At 41.1% G+C, this 21,856-nt stretch overlaps 1 protein-coding gene across 9 annotated transcripts in view; it reads left to right on the plus strand.

The window, feature by feature from the left end:
• Nucleotides 1-21,856, plus strand: part of gse1b (Gse1 coiled-coil protein b) — a 182,606-nt gene that overhangs the window by 137,362 nt on the left and 23,388 nt on the right. For 6 of the 9 annotated variants that reach the window (XM_028014085.1, XM_028014090.1, XM_028014086.1 and 3 more), the window contains one exon: nucleotides 16,048-16,245. In XM_028014085.1, coding sequence (XP_027869886.1) covers nucleotides 16,048-16,245 — 198 coding nt within the window. Of the gene's footprint in view, nucleotides 1-13,527; nucleotides 13,803-16,047; nucleotides 16,262-21,856 lie in introns of those variants that run through there. The other 3 variants (XM_028014093.1, XM_028014089.1, XM_028014092.1) reach the window with 3 other exon arrangements.

Genomic DNA, 21,856 nt, shown 5'->3' on the forward strand with positions numbered 1-21,856 from the left:
AAAGACACATTATAGGTGAATTAATAAGTAATGAGGAGACACCTTTAATGCTGACAGTACACAGCGATTTCCTGTTTCATTCGTTCCATGTATAAGAGTTCAATATTAGAATATTTTAACATGCTCTAAATATACACATATATAACATACATGCATTATTTTTATCAAATGAGCCTTCTGTTGTCATTTAGCAGTTTGTGGCGTTTGTGAATTTCAGTTTTTCCTAAGATATGTTAGGCAGTTATTGACACATATGTGTGGTATGAAGAACTTTATGAAAACATGTCATGATTTATTTGCAGCTGAGGTCAAAATTAGACATTAGCTCTCCCCTTTGCCACAGAAGTCATCCGGTGGCACTGCTAGATTATTTTGTTTTCTTTCACACAGGAAGTTCCTCATATGTTAAAAACACTGAACCTGGCATCTTACACTACACCAACAGGGTGATTTCTTGATCAGCATTGTTCTGGAAACTGAAAGCATCTAAAACGGTCTTTAGAAAAGTAAGTGGAAGCCGTTTAATCAGTTTGAGGAAACAAACTACAGTTTTCTACCAGCTTTATTTATGTATTCATGATATTTTGTTGGAATTGTTTGTTGTATGCTTGAAATGGAAGTCTCAAGTTGTGATTTTGTGGATTCATGTAGTTGGGGTTGAGTTTCCAGCTTTATTTACATACACAAAAACTGCATTTTAAATCCAAATTTTTCATATGCTTGGACAAACATCACCGTTTAATCACATTCTATTAAGTTTCTGAATTATTAAATGTATCAAAGCTGCCAATATACATGAAAGGTGTAAGTAAACCTACAAAGCTCTCTTGTTTTAATCAGTGTGCTACTGCTGATGATATAGTGTTACAGTTTGGGCAGTTTCATAAATTGGTTTGTTGATAATTTTGATACCACTTGAATTACCTGTACCTTTACCACAACTTTGCAGTTGTGGTAACTTTGTAACCTTTTGTGATTCCCTAGGCAATGTGAACCAACTTTAGATTAGCATGTTTGAAACATTACAGGCTTGTTTGTTTTATTCTGCATATTTTATCACTAGTTTTTATTTCATGCTATTTTCCGCATATCTTAAAGGCCAACAGTCTTAAATTGTATCTTAATCAAGAGTAATAATGTAACTTCTCTCTGCAGCAAAGTTATTACCTTCTTTAGACATTCATGAATCTTGACCTAATTTTAGAACATGATCACTTGATCATACAGTAGAAATGACATCTGCAAATCTTTGAAACATATACTCTAACTTCTGCCTACATTGTAACTGGCCGATTTATTGAATATCATCTCATGTCAAACTCTTGTCCTGTCCTTCTGTCTCTTATATGAAAAACATCGATGTGCTCTTTTTAAGTTTGGGGATTTTTGTTGGAAGATCATGAGTCAGTCTTATGGATTCGTCATGATCCAAGGCCTGAGTCACAGTCTTCCTCACAGATGTAGTTTAACTATGTCTATTTGTCAATTTAACTCAAGATTCAGGGGCTCACTCACAATATTTAGCATGCTTGTTTTTAAACAACATGAACCCCCCACAGCTTCAGGTCACCTAGATATGCATCAATCTGTGCAAAGAAATTGAAATTGCCTGTTTTCTCTTGTTACGCTCTGACAGGTTACTGAAAGTTTAGATATTTTTCTACTACCAGTTTGAGTTGATAAACACGTCAACCAACAAATTTTACTATATTTGAATGGAGACATTCTTGTATGTTCTTATTTATTAGATTTAAATCTACTCCTCTTATTTAGGAACCTGCAGCACATTTTCCCTCATGCGTTTATAGACCTTTGGGTTTAAAAAATAAAACTGAACCTGCACATCAGACTTTAAAGAATACAGGAAATCAGTGTTAGTCTGGAAAAGCCAGATTTGTGCATCTCTAATATCACTGCTACCTTGAAGCACCAGTGTTTGTCTGCTGTGGCTTGTTATTTGGCGATACAGCTTCTGGGAAAGTCAACGTACAGGAGTTTGGTGTTTTCTTCCATTTATGTAGTGATGGACTTTGTCAAAAAGTCAGGTCAAGATAAGTGTCGTCTGCATATCTGCAAAACAGATAATTATGAATTGGATTAAATGATTTTAGTTGAATTTCTCATCTTTCTCATCAGACTTTCACGCATTTGCTGGCTCTGCATGTGAGGAAAGTATAAGTAAGACAAATTAAGCAGATTTTGCACAGAGGTGCAGTTTCTTACTAGTAATCTGCCGTTTGAAGGTTTTTTAACCTTTAGCACTGCAATGCTGCTTTTTACGAAGCTGGCACGTTTTCAGGTGTCGTCGTGCTATGGTAGCCTGTGGTGCTGTGATGTCTGGGGGCTAGACGGCAGCTGTGCCGAGCAGAGTGTTGGTGACAGTTTGTCTGTGGCAGCAGCACCTGGCTCTGTTTAGAGAGTGATTAGGAGAGTCCCAAGCAGCTCTCTGTTCTGTTTACACAAGGAGCCTGGAGTTAAAGGTGACCCACTTTGCATTTTCTTATCAACAGCCCACATTGATAGCTTTGAATAGCACAGACTGTAGAGGGACTTTTGCATGGGTTTACATAGCTCTCAATTGGAAAGAATGGGATGTGTTTGACTGGGCGAGGCTTGGCTTTGACTACTATTATAACAATGTCCTGAGGTGGTATGAAAATGTGGGAGCGTACGCTGCTGCTGTGTGTGTCATCTCAGGGTTTCTGTGTGGTCTGGTTGTGTGTTGGAAGAAAAACCACTGTAGGATGTTTATAAAATGAGGGTTTTTCTCGGTCAGCGTGTCTCCCTCCACCTCTGCCATTTTTTTCTCTCCCTCTGTTGCTGTGCTTTGCCAGCCAAACCTTTGTGCTTTGTGCTGCTAAATTCTGGTTGAAGGCATGATATGGTGCATTTGATTGGATTTGTGTGTCCAAGAATCCTCATACTGGGTGTTTAAAAAGAATAACAAAAATAAATGTAAGCTGTAAATGTGATGACCAATGAGGACAGTTGAACAAATAGATCATAAAATATTTAACTGAGGGGAAGGCAAACAGACAGTTCAACAAATGGAGGGAAAAATAGCTGTAATAACTTAGAGAACTCAAGAGCATTGTTTTGTGTTTGTTTTCACACCTTCCATGTTTTGCTTCTTCTGTCACTGATAAGGCCACTTAACATTTTTCATGTCTTGTCTGGATGTCAAAACAAACTAAACCTGCTTTTCATCAACCTTGACTGAACTAAATAAAACTGATAGCCAATAAGCCTTTTTGGAAATGTAAAGAAGGTCTGGTCTTTCATGAAAGTGCATTTACAATTGGCTTATCCTCCTGCTATTGTTGTCTGCGTCTGTTCAGACTTAGTTTAAATCAAAACCCTGGCACCAAATTTTATATTTTGGCTCTTCTTTGTGAGGTTGTCATCTGCATGTCTACATAGTCTTCATATAGTTTGGAGAAGCAGGAAACTAATAGATTCACCAATCAGGCTTATTGTGGTTTATTTATGGTTTCCTTTTAAGTCTGACCTGTCAATTGTGATTTTGACTAATTCAGATTTTGTTTTCCTCCAAAAACTGTCAAGTAATTTTTGATGTGGTCCTGTTTTGACTAGTGCCTAGTAGATTGAGGTCAAGGACTTGGGATTCATAGTGTTCAGGTGTGTCAGGACCAGGTACATTTCCTGTGCCATTACATTGCTGTTTGTTCATTTGTAATATTTTCTTTCCATAATAAATAATTGACTGGCCCTCAAGTTTTAGGATACTTGTTGTCTTAAGTCACAAGAAAGGAAATAGTGTTCATTTTTATGTTCAAGCATCCAGCATGTAGAAGTGAGTGAAGTGCACATTTTGTTATTTTTGGATCATTAGTTTGATGTTTGACTTGAAGAAATTTGATTGAGCTATTGATCTCTGATTAAAGCCAGTCAAGGAAAAAATTAACTGTAATCTCAAGTCAGTTGATTCATGCATTTCCTAAAAGAAACTTTGATAGATCATGTAGGCAGGCTCACAACTACTGTTTTTACTCACTCTCATTTGTTGAAATGGCCAAGTGTTGTGAGCTGATGTTCAAACATATACAAGATACTGAAGCAGAACATAACATCCAATTTATTGACTTTGCTTGATTGTGTCTCTTCCTTTGTAGGGTCCATTTTTTCCTTTGCAGCACATCCAAACCTAGATCCTTTGAACAGCATCTGAGGCATGCAGCTTTTTTCTCCAGTGAGTTTTCTTTTATAAAACAAGGCATAGTTCTCAGCAGTGGGCCTGAAACTGTTTTCCGCAATGTTAACTCAGCTATAAATTTCCTAAGAGAAGCTGAAAAAGTAAAATGCCTCCTTTCACACCACTCGGTCTTGCTACAACCACACCAAAGAACTCCTTTTTGGATAACTTTAGATTTTTGTATGTTTGTGTAGCTCATGTTTGCTGTTGTCGTTGTCATACCCCAGAACCTGATAAGCGCTTGCCAAACAAACACAACACGGGCAACATGAGAGCAGCAGATAAGCGGATCATGCACACGGTCAATACTGACCATACTTGACTATTGCCCTAATAGTGTGTGTCTTCTTTCATTACCAATTGTTTTATGTATGTGTATGTATTTCAGCATGACTCATATACTTTGTGTTTATCAGTATTGTCTCTGTACGCCCTGCAGTCTCACACTCTGTTATAACCCAGCATTGTGCCAGGGGGCTACTTTTCAACAATCACCTTTTCTTTTGCTATCACATCATCATCTCTCTTTTGGCCTCTATCTGTCTCTGCTTCCATGTCTCTCCTGTTTCCCCTGCTTCTCTCTCGCTCTGGTATCTGCTACATCAGCTGACTGTCATATTGTATGTGTCGGTTTGTTAGCTTGCCTCCTTGTGTATGAGAGCAAGGTCAGTCATATGCCTGAAGAAATGAAGCGGGCTTCTGTGGCCAAGTGTTTTAATCAGTTCCTGGACAGAGCTGTGTCAATGCTCTGACAGAAGGCCTGCAGTTGCCAGCTAAACTTGCTTCATGTGGCTGATATTTGCATAACTAAAGAGCTTCTGTTTTGGACTCTTTTTGTGTGTGTCTGTTTATATCTTTGCTTCACGTCTTTCATTTGCATCGTCTCTTATCTCAGTTTCACATCAACCATATGGGTTTCCCCTGTGCGTTGCCGATGACTACGCACCGGCAACGCATGGTTGCTGTTGCCTATGACTGCCATGATATGCAATAACTCAGTAAGCAGAAGAAATGTACAGTAAGGCCATGTTCTGACAGAAGGATGTTTGGCATCCTTCTATCTTTTTAAAGGAAATGTTTATAAAACACCTCATGTTTTTCCTAAAAAATGAGTGTTATTTAGTTATTTTAAAAGGACATTTCTGTAGGAAAATATATCAATTACTTTTTAAAATAGTTTATCTTTTCTTCTGGGTCAACTTAAACATGTTGACCTATGATGTGACAATAATGTGAGGATGATTTTATTTTATTTTTTTAAACCCACAGCACCTTTTTTTTCGCTACGTCACAATCTTGAAAAAAGAATTATCTCAAACACCATCTGGTGAAACCTGATTGGTGCATCTCTAAATCAAACCGTTGAAAAAAGGAGCACCTCAGGTCTGAGATGAGAGATTAACAAAGTTTGCACTTACATAGCCACAAACATAGGCGGGTAAGTTTTTAATGTTAGATGAGAGAGCAAATAGACTTGATGGAGCATTAATCAAATTTAGAATAAGATAAGATGATCCTTATAGAAAAGATCATCTTATAGTAATCAGTTTGGTTGCCTATATTTAGAGTGAATCTGTACAATGTATTGAACTGCAATCGTTACAGGAATGTCATAGGACTAGTTTGATGCAATATATGGTAAGCTATTATACACTTGCTGACCACTTTATTCTCTATACGTGTCCGATTACTGACCATAATAGGTGACTCAGCCAAACATATGGCAGAAAATCAGTGCATAAAGCTGTCTAGATGTCGTGAAGTTCAAACTCTTAATCAGAATGGGATTTAAAGGGATTTAAATGACTTTAAATGTAACGATCTTTGTTTCACAAACTGCTGAACTGAGAAAACGTTGGGTTAACTAACCACGTCTTACATCCGTCCCTGAATGCACAAGAACTCATCAAACCTTTAATCTGACGGACTACAGCAGCAGCAAACCACAGCAGGTGCTTTAGCTTTATCTTAGAACTGGAAACAATTCAATCCAAGGTGGGGAAAAGTCAAATGTGTATAATCACTGCCCTGTTTTAGTACCAGACAAGCATCATTTAAAACACCACAGCCTGCCTGAAGATTGTTTCTGACCATTTCTATCCCTTTATGACTACATAAAATTGAGTTTGTCAACTTCTGATAAACTCAAATTATCTCTCAGAAATGCTAAAACACCTTGTGGGATTAAGATAGCAAAGTTCTAAATGCAAAAGGTGTCCAGCTTATGCATACCATTGTCTCCAGGAAGAGGTTTTCAAAGAGATGCAGTCATGCTTTGCTTGCCAATGATATGAGTTGGGTAGGCTTTGACTACTTTTGATGCCCACACCTGGTACAGATTTCAAGCTCGAAGGTGGTAGGAAAATATTAATGTAAAAAGAATAAGAGAAACAATGTTTTTTTGCAGCTCCACTTTAGGTCATGAGAACACCTTTCATACCTGCAGTTACATGAATGTGACAGGTGTGCAATGAGTTTTTTTGTGGCAAATGTAGCCTACATGCTAGCATGTTCTCTTGACTGTCAAACATGGCATCATACAAAGTTGAACTTCTACTAAGGCTTTTGTGCTAAATAAGAATATAAAACCGCTCTGTGGCATATTCTTTGGCATCTTTAACAGGATAACAATTATTTTGTGAAGAATTAGGAGATATGTGGTCATTGTAATGTCAAGTGCCCACATGAAACCGATTCACTCATCAGGCATCCACACACCTGGACAAGCACATGCATGTATGTGCAGGAACACACTACGATTATACCAATTACAGGATTATAATAGGGTAACTCTCAACAACTGGACCCAACAACGGAAAGTCAAGTGAGCGTCTGTGTCTGTGCTTATCGGTGTGTGTGTGTGTGTGTATTTGGTGGAGCCACTTGGGAGTCAAGGCCCATGCAGAGCACTCGCAGTGCTAATTAGGCAGCTACAACCTAACAGAGTATATCACAGGGAGGAGGAGAGAACAGAGCAGAGAGATGGGCTGAAGTGAGGAACGTGTGCAGGGGAAGGCAGCAGAAGCACAGCTCATCTCCTGAGGTGGTCTGTGGAGGGAGACAAAGAGAGGAGGAGAGAGAGAGTTGTAAGATGATAACAACCAAAATATGTTACATGCAGTAGGGTCCCCAGGCACTGAGAGATTTGCAGTGCAGACTTGTACAATTCAACCAGGTCTGTGTGACATGAAAGCTGGCCTGTGTATGAGTGGCTAGGTGTGTGTGTTTAACGTTTATGTGGCGTAACGTGTACCAAAGAACACCACAGGTGCAGAAACCACACAAAGATCCTTGGCAGGTCTATGTAGAGTTCATGATCTGGAACATCTGTCATTTCTCCCTCTTCTTTTGAAAACAAAAAACAATCATACTGCCACCTTTCTCTTCTGTAACAGATAAGGTTGATGGAAAAAAAGAGTTTAAACAGGATATGGTGGTGATTGTGGTGATAAGTGAGAGATGAGTCCCTCCTCCAGGGAGTGGTGGCCCTGTTGTCTCCCCCCTCAGAAGGGGACTGTGAAAGGCACAGCCATCCAGGCAGCAGCTTGACTTCAGGGGGAAAAGGGCCACAAAGAGCCAGGGACACAGACAGGAGGCTCTTATGTGTGTTTGTGTGGCTGAATGTGTGCCTCTTCATGTGTGGGTTCACACTCTCTAAGCAGCGTTGTGAAGCGTAACCAGACTGTTCTGTCATACGCCCACGCCGGTGTCTCAGAGAACACAACTACACACTTCCCAGATGACATGCACGCACATGCACACAACCACAGCCCCGGCGAGCCGTACCACAGCTGATATGTAATTAACAGACAGAGGAAATGGCCCTGTTGGGGTGGGTTAGGCAGAAGCAGGGTGGGAGGGAACGAAGAAAGTCACCTCAGCTTGTGCCTGCCCTCAAGACACACCGTTCCTCTGTAGCTACGCTGTGTGTGTTTGTGCTGGAGGATTGAAAGGAAGAAGGTGAGAAGAGGGAGATGGATGGTGGCTGGTCTTTTGAATTCTCTGTTTTTGTTGCAAGCTGCTGTCATGCAGGTTGTGGGTGTGGGGTGGGGGGTGACGATGAAGAAGAAAGAAGTGGGAGGTGAGGTATGAATAATAAGCTGTGCACATTCGCATACACAAACTTGTCAGTTGAATTCACACAAGCTAAAAGGAAGGAGGACAGCTCCTTTTGGTTATTGCAGACATTTTGTCCCTGCATTTAGGACAGCGAGAGGAGGGTCGAGTCAGGAGGTGGTGCACTTTGTTCTTCAGCGTAGCGCCATAATGGAGGGCTACTGTATAATGACAGTTCAGACAGTGGTTAAACTCTTTTGTCTACCCGATTGATCTCCTCCAAGCACAGCACCACTTTTCTCTCGGCATCTTCGTCTGTCTTTTGCTTTTTCCCTTATTCTCCAGTGGAATTGCTTTCTTTGATGGCGTCGCTTTGCAGCCACTGTGCGTCTGTTTCAGGATGTCTCTGATATTTGGGGTTTTGTCTTTTGTGTGAGGGTAACAGAGATGGCACTCGAAAGGTGTGCACTCCCGTGCAAACACACACACCGATATGCGTTTATTGTATAGCGCCTGAGGGTGGATTGCTTTGACATCTCATCTCAGAAGTCAAACAAAGCTGGAACTACCAGAGCAGGTTTATCCTGCAGTGCCCCAGGATACGTCTGTATTTCTACGTGCGCTTAGGACTGAGATGATCACAAACATCTAAATGTACAGTTGGTATGCAAGATTTGGTATTTTTGGGTCAAATTCATACTCAACATCATTTTTGTAGACCTGCCAGTGATTACATTATTGTTTGATTGCCATTTTTTGAGGTGATCGGTCTTTGTGCACACTTAGCAGTTTCGTTTTATTTATTTATCATGATAAAACCAGCCGAGCTAAACGCACAAAACTCCCATTTGATTATTTCCTTGTCCTTTTCAGTGAACCTGTTCTACAGCTATGTATGATTCATGGTGGAATATTTGGATAGCTGTATTCTAGTGTAAAATTTTGACATTTATATGAAGATGCTCATTTATTTTCAGAAATGAATATCTTAAAGAGGAAATTTAATCAATTCAGTTACTAGAAAATAAAAGCAGCAAATGTTTTATTGTTTAGCAATCGGCAAAAAAAAGTATAAACACCTATATTTGTCCACACAACTTGAAAATATTCCCTTTACTCTTTGTTGCAGCTTTGGTATGCAAGTGACAGTTATCAGCAGTTTGACACCCGAGTAGTTGATTTTTGTCAGCCACAAAGTTGTGCTTCCTGTGGTTATTCAGTCAGTTATAGTAGGTGTGACTTTGGCCTGTGTTACATCTCGTTCTGCTCAGTTGGTTTCATCCACATCTCTGTTTGGCTGGTTATTTTTAGACGCCCTCATTTAGTTTCATTTCTCTGTCTTAAGCCTGAAGTTTCCTTGATGATCACTGGACTTCTTAAATACCTTTTTCTCAGCCCTTTTAATCACCTGTCAGCACATTCTCAGCCAACCATCCTAGCTGACATGTTCTCACCAGGCCGACTGTAAAATCCCTCCTGCAGTCAGAGACTGAGTGACTTGCTCCTTTCAGCAGAGAGCATGAAGTTGCTGCTCCTGGATGAGGAATGCTTTTCCATTTAGTGACACGTCTTTTGAATGCTAAGAAACTGTGACCTAAAACATAATCATGAGAAGTTTGTGTGTTTGCTACGTCACATCATGTTGGATGTTGGTGTGATGTTACCTGAAGCTACTTAAATAAGCAGTTTAGTCTGGAAAGGCACAAATAGACCAAAGATCGGAACTGAACAATTGCTACTCTTAGTCTAATATTAAAAAATCTATTATTTTTTTCCATTCCTGTATTTTCTCAAAACATAGATACTCCCATCGCTTTTTGTTTTTTAAACCACGTCATTTGTTGACCCTTTTTTAGTTTCTTAGTTAACAATCCAGTAGAGGCTCATATTGATTTAATGCATAGACAGGAATGATCTTGTAATTCCTTCATTTTTAGGTGCTACCTCTGTTAAAAAAACAGCTTCACACGTTTTCTCTTTGATATTGTATTGACTACAAGTATTTCACAGACCTTAAGGCAGAAAAGAAATGCTTCAGATAACATTTGAAGCAGGAGTAAGTGTGGGGTTTTTTTGTTGTTTTTTTTCATTCTGGCAACTGCAGCTCTGACACTACAGGAATGATGATCAGAAAACAGTGATCAAGTCTCATGTTTGAGGAAAGTAATTACAGGGACGTAGGTGTGGAACAAAGCAACAAAGCTGCAGAAGTATTCAATGCGCGAACTAGTTTATTGCCAAGACATTTTTATTGCTCATTTGAGGGCAGGGCACTCACCGGCTTGGCTCTGTTCCTAAGCAGCGCCTCAGTATTGGAGCTAAAGTGTGCTTTTCTAAGCCTCTATAAAATGGTTTATCTATGTTGTGTGTGTGCAATCAATACACAGTAGCTAGAGGTGGTGCACCTTTGGTCTGTGCAGCGTTAGACTTTGTCAAGCCATCCTGGTGACTGGATCGAGTTGATGGGCCAGCTGCACTGCGCTGCTAGTTTTAACAAGCTGATAGGCAAATCCCTTCCTGGTTAAAGATTAACCACCCGCTTGAGCTGCCATTGCATTATCTCTCAACTGGCCAAGGCACACAGGAGCCAGGGGGATTTGCTTTGTGTGTGTGTGTGTGTGTGTGTGTGTAAGAGAGAGGGAGGGTAATCTGCATTCCAACCACAAAAGGGTGGAACATAGTGTGTCTGTCAGTGCATTTGAAAATGGGAGTAAGCGATCGACTTTTCTACCAGCTGGGTGTTAAAACTGTGTGTTTACTGTATGCCATTTACCAGTCAATCTATTTGCTATTGTGTGTGTGTGTACTTCTTTATGTGGCGTAGAACATTCTCTGGTAAATTCATTAACCTTCTGAAGACCGATGGGACTCATGAGGGCCAAAACCTGGTCCTAATGTGGTAGACCCCCTTTCTTTAGGGTAAGTGTTGGGAAGTATGATGTCAGTTGAGTTTTAGCTAAGGCTAGAGCTAGGAATAAACTGGTAATGGTTAGAATAAGTGTTTGGGTTCAGCATGAATGACGTGACTATTATGAATGGAAGTTAATATGGAGTCCTATGTGTGTAGAAACACAAAATTGTTTGTGTGTAAATTAACCAAGTGTTGCGTTTTTGGGTGTATCCTGTTTACACGATGTCTGTTGTAATCTAACTTCTTCTTTCAATGGCTTGTTTTGTTTTCCCTGAGGGCGTAGCAGCACCCAAAGAGTTAATTGCATCAGGAAGACCTCTGATTAACCCTTAGGTTACCAGGAAATTATTATTTCATTTGGCTTCAGATCCAAAATATCGTACTTATGTGAGCTTTGCATTAGGATTTTTAGCCGTGGTATTGGATTTGCCCTTTGTCCCTTGCAAAATCCCCAACAGTATCATTTTTAATCTGTTTTTCCTTTTGTGTATCAGTAGCTCTGAGGTCTGTGACATATGCTGTGTAGCTGCCTGATTAACTGTAACACAATGCCATCTGCTGGATGCTTGAAGAACAGATAAATCCTGTGACGTTGAAACCCTAAATGTTTGCTCACTTGTATGAAAATTCCTTCGAAATTTTTCACCATAAGCTGCATCATATCATACATTTCCTCATTAGTTCTAGTGACATGGCAGCTTTAGCTTGAGTGTTGCTTGCTTTTCCCCTTTTGAAAGAGAAATGATTAAAGGTTTGCTGTTGCTTGATGGGTTGGACCATTATTCACGCGTGTAGTAATATTCTTATTGTTAGAGGTTATAACTGTTAGGGGTTTATTTTATTTTATTTTTTTTATCATTTTCTTGCCTACATTGTGTCTAAACTGTCAAAAGCTGACAGAAAAAAATAAAGAAACCAGTAAGAGACTAATCAGGTAGAAGCAAAAGCTATGATAGCACTGTGCAGTCACTGGTGTATCTTTGCTTTAAAAAAGTTATTTTATCCCATAATTGTTACATTATAACATTTGTATAGATGTTAAAGTCTTTGTAATTAAATGCCAGACATTGCCATTTCTGGATCTGTCTTCATATGCGTGAGGCATTGAAGAATCTCCTCAACACCTCTTCCCAACATTAGAGCTGCATGTCAGTTCAACAGCAGAATGCTGGCTGGAACTTATTAACCATCTAGAATTAGATAGTTATGATGACAACAGAAAGGTACAGTATGTCATTCTGACCTACAAGCAACCTACAAGCATTTGAGAAAGATAATAAATTTTAGATATTTATTTTGTAATTTTGTTGAAGACTGTACCTCAAAATTGAACTAAAAATTTTAAAGAAGCAGGAAAAATACTTTTCTATTTTAATTAAAATCACTTAAATCATGTTGCTGTTGATTTACACATTGACAATGTTCTGTAAATGAAGGCCTTTATCAACTAAATAAGAACTAAGCAGACACTATCCTCCCAAACCATCAGGATTCTTTAAGATTAGGGTGTAAAGGTGTGAAGCACGATGGTGTATTTTAAAGTGTCTGTCTGCAGTGTAACCCTGGTCTGGGTGTCTCTATCTGTATCAGTCACATGCTCTATCACCCTTCTGAGTAAAGCAGCAAAGTGATGGAAGGAGGAAATGACTAAAGAAACAACTCATTCTCACCCCTGCAATAACAGCAGGACCCGTGAAGCGGAAGTCTAACCTACGCTTTCACCCTTTTTCCTGAGCCCTCCTCCTCACAAACACTTACAAGCAATTGTTATCAGGATGGAGGGGGCTGGTGTGGAATTGTATCAGTATCTTTTGTTGTGTGTTGTTAGATAGCCGGTCCACATTTTTGACATAGCTTCCTGGTTTGAGAGTAGTGGTGAGTGTTAAATTGGAGAGAAATCATTTCTTGGCTATTTCCAGGTGGAGTTGGGTTGTTTATGAGAAGAATGCTTTATTACAAAAGGTTTTCTTTCCCAAGCAGTCAGGCTTGACACAGGTCAAGACATGTCATCTTTTTTTTTTTTCTTGTTGCTCCATGTGGGACGGTTCACATGTGTAAGTAACCCATACACTCCCACCCATACACGTCTATGTACACCACCACCCATTCTGTGTGAGATTCTCCCTGGCAATGGGGTCACATATAGTGACCGACCGAGTGCCCTCCCTGACTTTTCTTCCCTCCCCCTCCTCCACTCTGCCGTGGCAGGGCATGCATGCCTGTGTCTGTTATCTACAAATGGCTGAGGAATTATAGGTTGAGAGGGGAGGAGGAGGAGTGAGGGAAGGAGGGCGGGGGCGAAGGGATGAGGTCATGTGACATCGCAGCAGCTGCTTGCCTAAGAATTTCTGTTTTCTCACTTGGGGAGAGAGCTTGAACAGGGAGGGGAGAGATAGGCAAGCTGTGTAGTGTGTTGCTTTGTTAGATAAGCTTTTTAAACAGTCTGTGAGAGGCAGGAAGGCAGGCTGGCCGGGAGGGTGCGGGTGGATGGCTGAGAGAAGATAGAAAGAGGAGTACAGGAAGATGGTGTGTGTCCTGTTGGTGTCTACCAGCGTGTGCTGGGATGGGCTCGACGTGAAGATGCAGCCGTGGGGGATCCAGGCGGCTCCACTTCTTTGTGCAGTAAGAAGCTCACACCATCTGCTTTTTGATCTCACTGAGGGATTTATGAACCGCTGCCAGACCTCTAGATGTGTGCATTTATCAAGCTCTTGTCTGTGTCATCTTTCTCTCGCTGTTACCCTCATTTGCCTGTCTGTGCTGTGGCTTCATGTGTGTGGTTTATTACTCTGTGGCTGGTTAGAGTCACAGAAAGTTGAGGGTAGATTTCTCCTACTTCCGTATCTGGCTTTTTCAGACAGATTCTTTTGCAAGAGAAAGGAGCCTGAAGTGCATTGTCTTGACAAAGTCGGGCTGTTAAACCGACTCAGCACTGCTGTGTTTGTTCTGCAGACAGTAGTCATTGTTGATTCCATTATTAATTGTTTGCTGGGTTCATTCAGAGTGCACTGGGTAACTGGGAGGTTACGAGCAGGACAACTCAAAACGCTATTTACCATCTCATTCCTGACTTGCTACTGTGTGTGAGTGTGTGTCCAAACACTCACAAGGTGCTGAGCTTCTGCTGTCTTCTCAGGAGGGAACGTGATCTTTTTATAGCCCTCTCAACCCCTGGGGTAAACCCAGATATAACTCCTACTAATCTAATTGTGCTGTTGATAAACCCGCAGCCCACTTTTTATTCTCTTATGAATGTCATATTGTTAGTGAATGATGATTTGCCACTATTTTGGGGGGTTTTCTTGTGTGATTCCCAGCCTATGTGATTTGATAATACTTCTGGCTTGCTCAACCTGATCTTGTCTGAACTTACATTGTCCTCTGAGCCACCCCTATTTGTGTGTGTGTGCTTGTTTTGCCTGAGCACGTAGGGCTATCAGGCTCCGCTCTGGCATTTAGGGATTTCACTGACAGAGAGGCTGTCAGCATGGTTCGTTTTACAAGACACACACACTGACACACATCGTATATGTACAGGAAGAGAAGGGATAGCTCTCCTGACACTGTCACAATCCTCTGTCTGCTGCAAAACTTGGTCTTTTTTCAGATTTACTAGCATTTTTCTTTTGACAAGTTAAAAATAATTAAAAATAATTTGAATACATTGTTTAATTTCTTGAATTTGTTTTTAAATATTTGTCTTTTATATGCAGATGCTGGATCAGTTTTCATACAGACCTTTAAAAAAGTTACAGTGTTAATACTGGAAGGTATCCTCCATTGTACCATTACTGTAGTTTTAATGAGATGTAAAAGAAAGTGCCCAGGAATTTCCTCTGGGTGTTTATAGAATATCCCCTTCCCCCACCTGTTGCTGTGCATTCCAATTAAGCTGCCTGAAGAAGGTAGTTATATATATTTCTTATTTCTTATCAAAAACTTGTATCTGACTGATCAGTCACATTGATCAAATTTGATAGGGTCAAGGACATACGCTTTGATGCAAAAATGTGGAAAATCTGTTTACCTTTTCTGGTGAATTTAAAACTAATGCCTCTATCAATTAATCTACAGAACATCTTTTTTGTGTTATATTCCTTAGTAAAAGAATATCTGAGTTACTCAGAACCCGCATGCCAGACCTTAAAGAAGCCTTGAAATCAATATCAGCCAGAGCAAGCCTCCTTGACACAGTTTTCTTTATCACACTTGCAGATAGGAAGAATTGGGCTGTTAAAAAATGAAGAATAAAACTATGTCGAAACTTAAAGAGTTCCATCTTTAGCTTAAAACTTCAATCGCAAGCTTCAATCTTCCTGTAAATGTCATGAAACCATAAAACCTCAATATTTCTACTCAGACTTTTTTCTTAAATAATGTTTGTTGTGGAGATTCACTGCTACTGGATGTGAATTTTCTCACATTTATGGCTGCGAGAGAGAAAGTCAGGTTGGTATGGAGCATGCTCAATAGTGTAAACTGTGACAGCAGGCCTCTGGTGGCCATGCGTGCATACTACTGAGGGGGTTTTTTGAGCAAAAGAAGAGCGACCTGCCCTTCTAACCTTCCACCTCTGACCGTAGGACGTATGACCCTGAATCCCCATCCTCTCCAGCTGTCACAGACACCCACCATCACAATCTGCCCTGCCTGACTCTATCAAAGGAAACAGCCAAATGCCTTTTACTTCTCGCTCATGTTTATCTGCATTATTCCTCTAATATTAATTTCCATTGAAGCTATTTTTATCTGCAAAGTAGCTTTTGTTTAACTTAAGAAAGAAAGTTAGATTTTTTTTATTATTATTGTTTAGTTGTGCACATAATTAATACTTCCCACCCTCCTTTCTTTCTGTTTGCGTTTTTAGGCATGAGCCATGAGCCAAAGTCACCATCATTAGGAATGATCTCAACGGCGACCCGTACAACGGCGACGGTCAGCCCCCTCACCCCGTCACCTCTGAACGGCTCCATCGTAGCAAATGGAAGCCCAGCTGCCCAGTCATCCCACTCTGGATTCGCTGCAGCCCTCCGTAAACTGGCAAAACAGGCAGAAGAACCTCGAGGTAAAGCTAAAACCTGGTGCGACTACGATCGATTCCTGCCTTGTTCTAATGGATGTTTGAAGTTATTTCAGGAGGAAAAAAAGATTTCCATTATTAAGAATGTACTGCTAATATGAATCATGTGGTATCCCCGCTGTATTAAATTTGATGTTGTCCCTGGAGATAGGTGGTGTGATGAGGAGCCACTCCAACTGACCCATTTAATTTGCTGTGTGCGAGTCCATATGCTTGGATGCACTTGTCACTGCGTCTCTTGACTCTTCAGTTCATTGTCATAAGAGACCGTTTGTCACAAAAAGGCAGATTTCCCATCTAATCTATAAATAAGAAAAACTAGATATACATAAGATTTCCATGCACCCCTTTTGGATTCACCTATCAGACAAAGCATTTAGATTAAGGGTTTTTAAAAAATTGCTGATGAAACCAAATTTTTCCATCATCCTGTTCTTACAGCTTAATGTTATTTTTAAAGAGAACGTTCTAGCCATACCCTAAGGCAGCGCTTAGAGGAGGCCACTGAGTTTTTCTCTTTAGAGATGTTCTGATCAATCATCCACAGATGGAAATCAGTCCATTTTCCCTTGATCAGCTTTGATCTGCGATTGGGGCATCAAATTCTAAAGAAACATCAGATTTTCTTTTTAATCCTGTCCATGAAGTCCGTCAAAACTAAGAACTCTCTCCAGTATCAGGCTATAAACCATTAACAATAAGCCTTTGAGCAGTTGGGACCATATTATGCCTTTTAGCGATGCAGAAATGTAGGATATTTTGTTGGATTTAAAACCACCACATCTTCTAAAAAGTCTGTTATAAGTCTGATCTTAAAGGTAATAAGAAATTACGATCGGCTAGAAAAAGTCTGAGCAGTTCATCATTCAAAGAATTGTGGAAATATTTTAGGTGCCTTCTGAAAAGGAAAATCTTTGCTCCATTTCCCTTGGCACTAAATAAGCTGTGCTACACCGTTATTCCCGACTTTGTTGCTGCTCCTAAATCAGAAGGACCCCTCCCAGTTAGAAGTCCCTGGACAATTTGCTCCCCAACCCACAGAGGTCTGGGACCCAGAACCTCTAAGATGATTTATTACCTCTATAGAGCCAGCTTCTCTTTACCTCTCTTTCCATCTTACAGTCCTTTATCTGTCCTCGCTGCTTTAGCCTTGTATATCAAATACAAAATTTCACCTAGAAAATTCAGTCTTGCACTTTACTTTTATAAAGAACCCATTTCTTTTCATTCAAAATGTTCCATCTTAGTTCTATTGCATGCCCCCTTTTTCATAGTAATGACTTTTAATATTTTGTTTTACACTATGTGAGGTGTGCACAGCGCTTTTGGTAATTCAAAATTGACTGCAGAAAGAGGTGCCTTTTTCCCTTTCAAGAGCAGATGTAGCTCATTTTTACTAAAAGCACATTGCCTTTGTTATCTCTGAGGACTACACAGCCTGGTTGGAGTAGGTAGTGAGGTGTCAGTGAGTCAGCTGTTGGGCATACAGCAAGGTGCAACTGTCTGTGTAGGAAGCTTTGTGTTTCCAGGGTGGGCAGAGAGTCATATGGCTCCTGAGCTCAAGTCATTTTTCTGTCTACAGTCTGTATTTATAGCCAACACACACCCAAACACCCCCACATGTATAAACAGTTGTCTTTGCAATGGTATAAGCTTTGTGATTTCTTTGCATGCTGCAGCCTGCTATCCTTTCATTACCTTTTGACTCAACCTCCTCTTCTCTTTCCCACCCTGTGGTGTTTGCTTTCAGGGGCAATATATGTATGAGAGATGTAATGACTCACGTTCTAAGGCTTTAAGGAATTAGCTTAGTTTGAGCACTAGTATTGCAGCGACCAGCCACTGAACTGATTTAAGACCCGGAGCATGGCTGCTGTTTATATACACACCCACACACACGTGCGTGCACGCACACAGTCGCATACATCGTCACTTCTCTGAGGCAAGCATAATGAATAGCTCTGTGTTTTGAGAGCTGTGTTGAAGAGGGGAGGTGATGGATAATGAGTATCGGAGCAGCATAAAGGACACTCTCATCCAGCGTACGCTCACATGTGTAAGCAAATCCGCGCAGACGCAGCCAGCACGCTGCCTCAGAAAAGCAGACCTCCTGATATCTGATTAATTAAGCCGATCTGGGTTTAATCATCTCGGTTGTTTCTTCTCCGCTCTCTGCTTAGACACACAAACACGGAAAGAGTTTTACAGCTGGAGAGAAAATGAAGCGAGGGGGAATAAAGGTATTCAGGGTAGATGGAATGAACCGAACTGGCTAGATAAAAGGATTAGGAAGTAATTAGTAGATTTGTGAAAACCAGAAGTGTCGGTTATAAAGTGTGCGTGTGGGGGTGTGTGTTGGGGTGTGCATGTGTGTGGCCAGAGGCTTCCCTTGTTTCTGGGAGCTCAGAGCATGCTGGGACAGTGGGGCAGTGTGTCGCTGACCTCTCCATCTGGAGCCTGCCTGGAGCTTGCACTGCCTTGCTGTGCTCAGTGTAGGGGTGTGTGTGTGTGTTTCTCAAAGGCAGAAACCCTTCAGGCTGTTACTGTCCCTGAAACACTCACAAACCAGCTTTTTTCCTTTACCTTCCCTCTGTCTTTCTATGCACCCTTCTCATGAGTAAGATCACAAATGAGGCATTATTTATCTGGATATACAGTTTGTACAGTCAGCAGAAGCCACTATGTATTGCTGCTCTTATTTCCACCCGCCATCTTGTACCGTCTTCCTTTCTCTCACTGGCACAGCAACACACATACTGTCTGGGTGCGTGTGTGTGTGTGTGTGCATGATCTCCCCTCCCCCCAACTCAGTGATGCAGATTACAGGCTTTGTGTTGTGTTGTCAGTGCATGTCCAAGACTGTAGTAGCAGGTGTGTGCAGCGTTTGTGTGTGTTAGCATGTGTTTGTGTGTTACGAGTGCACGTGTTGAGGCTTGTGCTGTTTGGGGTGGCATATGGATGCAGGGCTGGCTGGGCACTGCTATGCACACCAGGTGTGAAATGGACTGTTTAATTAAGTGCTGATGTTGTTGTAATGCATGCTGGGAGGGAGGACTGGGGAGGTGGGGGTGAGGAGGGTGTGTTGGTGGAGGGGGTGGAGGAGAGCAGCCACTTTTTGGCATGATGAGACGTATGCCTGCCCAGCCGTTCCGACAGAGGTGATGGTGGTGGCAGCCGCGGGTTGGGAGGGGTTGGGCAACATTAAAGCCCTTTTTGTGTGTTTCTCTTTAGAGCCTATCGAGGGACAGGAGAGTCGGTGTGTGTGAATGAAAGGACCCACTGAAAACTCCGGGCGGCTTTTTTTTTACAGGGTCACTGGTTAATGTAAAATGTATTGGCTGTGCAGGGACACTTGGCCGCTGCGTCTGACCACAGATTGCTTGGTTTGTTTATTGCTTCTGCTCCCTGATTGTGTGTGTGTGCATGTGGATCAGCTTGAGCAATCAAGTGAGGAGGCTCTCGGAGAGAATGGGGTCTGGTAATAGAGGAGACGATGGAGAAAGGAGTTTCACATTAATCATATAGAGCTAGGCACTGAGACAGGATTCTCCTTTTATCTCTTTTGTTCCTTTTTCCTTCTGTCTCTTGCTGCTCTATCCCTTTTTCTCTCCCTGTAACCCTCTTCCAGACCTCATCATCACACAACATGCACCCCACCATATCAAGGAAGTGACAGTCCCGTTAATGAAGTGCAGGTTGAGAGCTGATGAGCCCGTTTTAGACTCTAGGGATGAAAGCCTTTGCTCCGTTCCTCCTCTTCCAGCTCTCTGCAGGCCCAGCATGTGTGGCCATCTTCCCTCTATAGATAGAAGGGGAGGAGCATATGGCAGTGATGAGACCATGCTGATGCCAGTCACATGTCTTGCGTGCAGGGTTTTTGCCTATCACGTGGTAGCGTGATGAGAGGGAGAGGCACTGGGAAGAGGAGGGCTGATAATGGTCCACAAGGAAATCTTAAGAGGATGGTAAAGACTTGAGGAGTCTGGAGAAGTGTGTGGAAGGATGGAAGCAGAAGGTTGAAGAAAGAAAGAAACTTACAAAATCTTCACTTTTTCATGTTATATATAAATCACAAGCATTAATGTATTTATTAGGCTTTTATTTTATAGACTAAAAGTTTTTTGCAAATAAAATTCTGATTTGTGGACCTTTCTATAATTTCATCTTAGTATAAATAGAGTTGGTAAGTGAAGTCCTGACAGGTTCTTTTAGTTGGCTATCAGAAACATAAAACATACTAAACACAGAGGACCACAGTTGGTCAATAATATCTCGACCTTAACACATACAGAAAATATGAATATAGCATAACTGCAAACATACAAAGCCATGAATCCACCTAAGCTAGGTGGAAAAGGGGAGAATTATTCAGAGGAGCAGTATAGACTCTGGAAGGACACTCTGCAAAGATCCATGGCTCAGATAGAATATGTTGACTGGACAACTATTAGAGATGGATTCCACAAATCTGGCCACTAGAGATGAGTAAAAAGATACTTTGTGCACTGTTAAAAAATAAAGTGGTAAAGGTATCAACATACTTTGGTGGTGATTCTTTTTAGCAGAAATAGAAAAGCTGGAATGGGTAGACTAGTAGATAATGTCCATCTCACTGAACTTGAGCTGTTTTGCTAAGTAACAACTCAGATGAGCTAAAATGAGCTATAATTTCAGTCTCTAGATCTTCAGTACTGGTAGAGACCCTTGCAGCACTAGTTGGAGCAAAATTTAGATTTTGGACTGCATTAAATCAGGGAGCTGAACACATGCATGATTATATTTGTGACCTTTATCTGTAAAGTAATCTTTAAACCATTTGTCCTCATCCTTTCACGTCAATGTGCTTCACAGGTATATTAAACTCCAATAAAATTACACTTCTGGTTAAGTGACAAAATGTGACAGTTCAAGATGTGTGGATCCTTTTCGTAAGCCACTGTCTGCAAATGAATGCTGTAATGTAGCCAGTTTAACAAAAAATCTCAATGAATAGTAATTTATTGTATATACATATTTTTTAATTGAGCTTTAAGGCTGACAGATCTTCGTCTGGTTGGCAGGCTCTGTGTCTGAACAGAAGGAAAATGAAGTAGGGGGTATGAAGAGGTGGTGTGTAGGGGTGCTGTTCAAAAGGAGGAGTTGGAAACGATAAAAGAATAATAGCTGTTGGTGTGTTTGTGTTTTTCCTCTCAGTCTATAATGCGTGTGCCCATTGAGGAAGGATGCTTTGAAGTATACGCAGATTCTCCAAGCTGTAAGAAGAGAATGAAGCTGTTGGTTGAAGGCTCTTGTCTCTTTTATTTCCACCCTTCCCTTACCTGCTCCCCTTCCTGCTCTTAATTATTTAGTCTGCCCTGCCTCTTCTTTGGTCTGTACTGCCTCCACGATGAAGAGGACAAGGAGATGGAGGGGGGCATCAGACGGAGGTGGGGGTAGATGTAGTGCAGCTCTGTTGCTTAGCAGTAGAGTATCACTGTGAACACCCCCCCTCACCTCAACACCACCTCTCTCCAACTCCCCCAGCTCTGGCTTTATTTGCTTCCCCATCCTTGTGTATGCATGTTGCGGGTGTGCATGTGTGTGTGATGACTGAATA

This window comes from Xiphophorus couchianus, chromosome 4 (assembly GCF_001444195.1).
Source record: "Xiphophorus couchianus chromosome 4, X_couchianus-1.0, whole genome shotgun sequence".
Taxonomy (NCBI): Eukaryota; Metazoa; Chordata; class Actinopteri; order Cyprinodontiformes; family Poeciliidae; genus Xiphophorus; species Xiphophorus couchianus.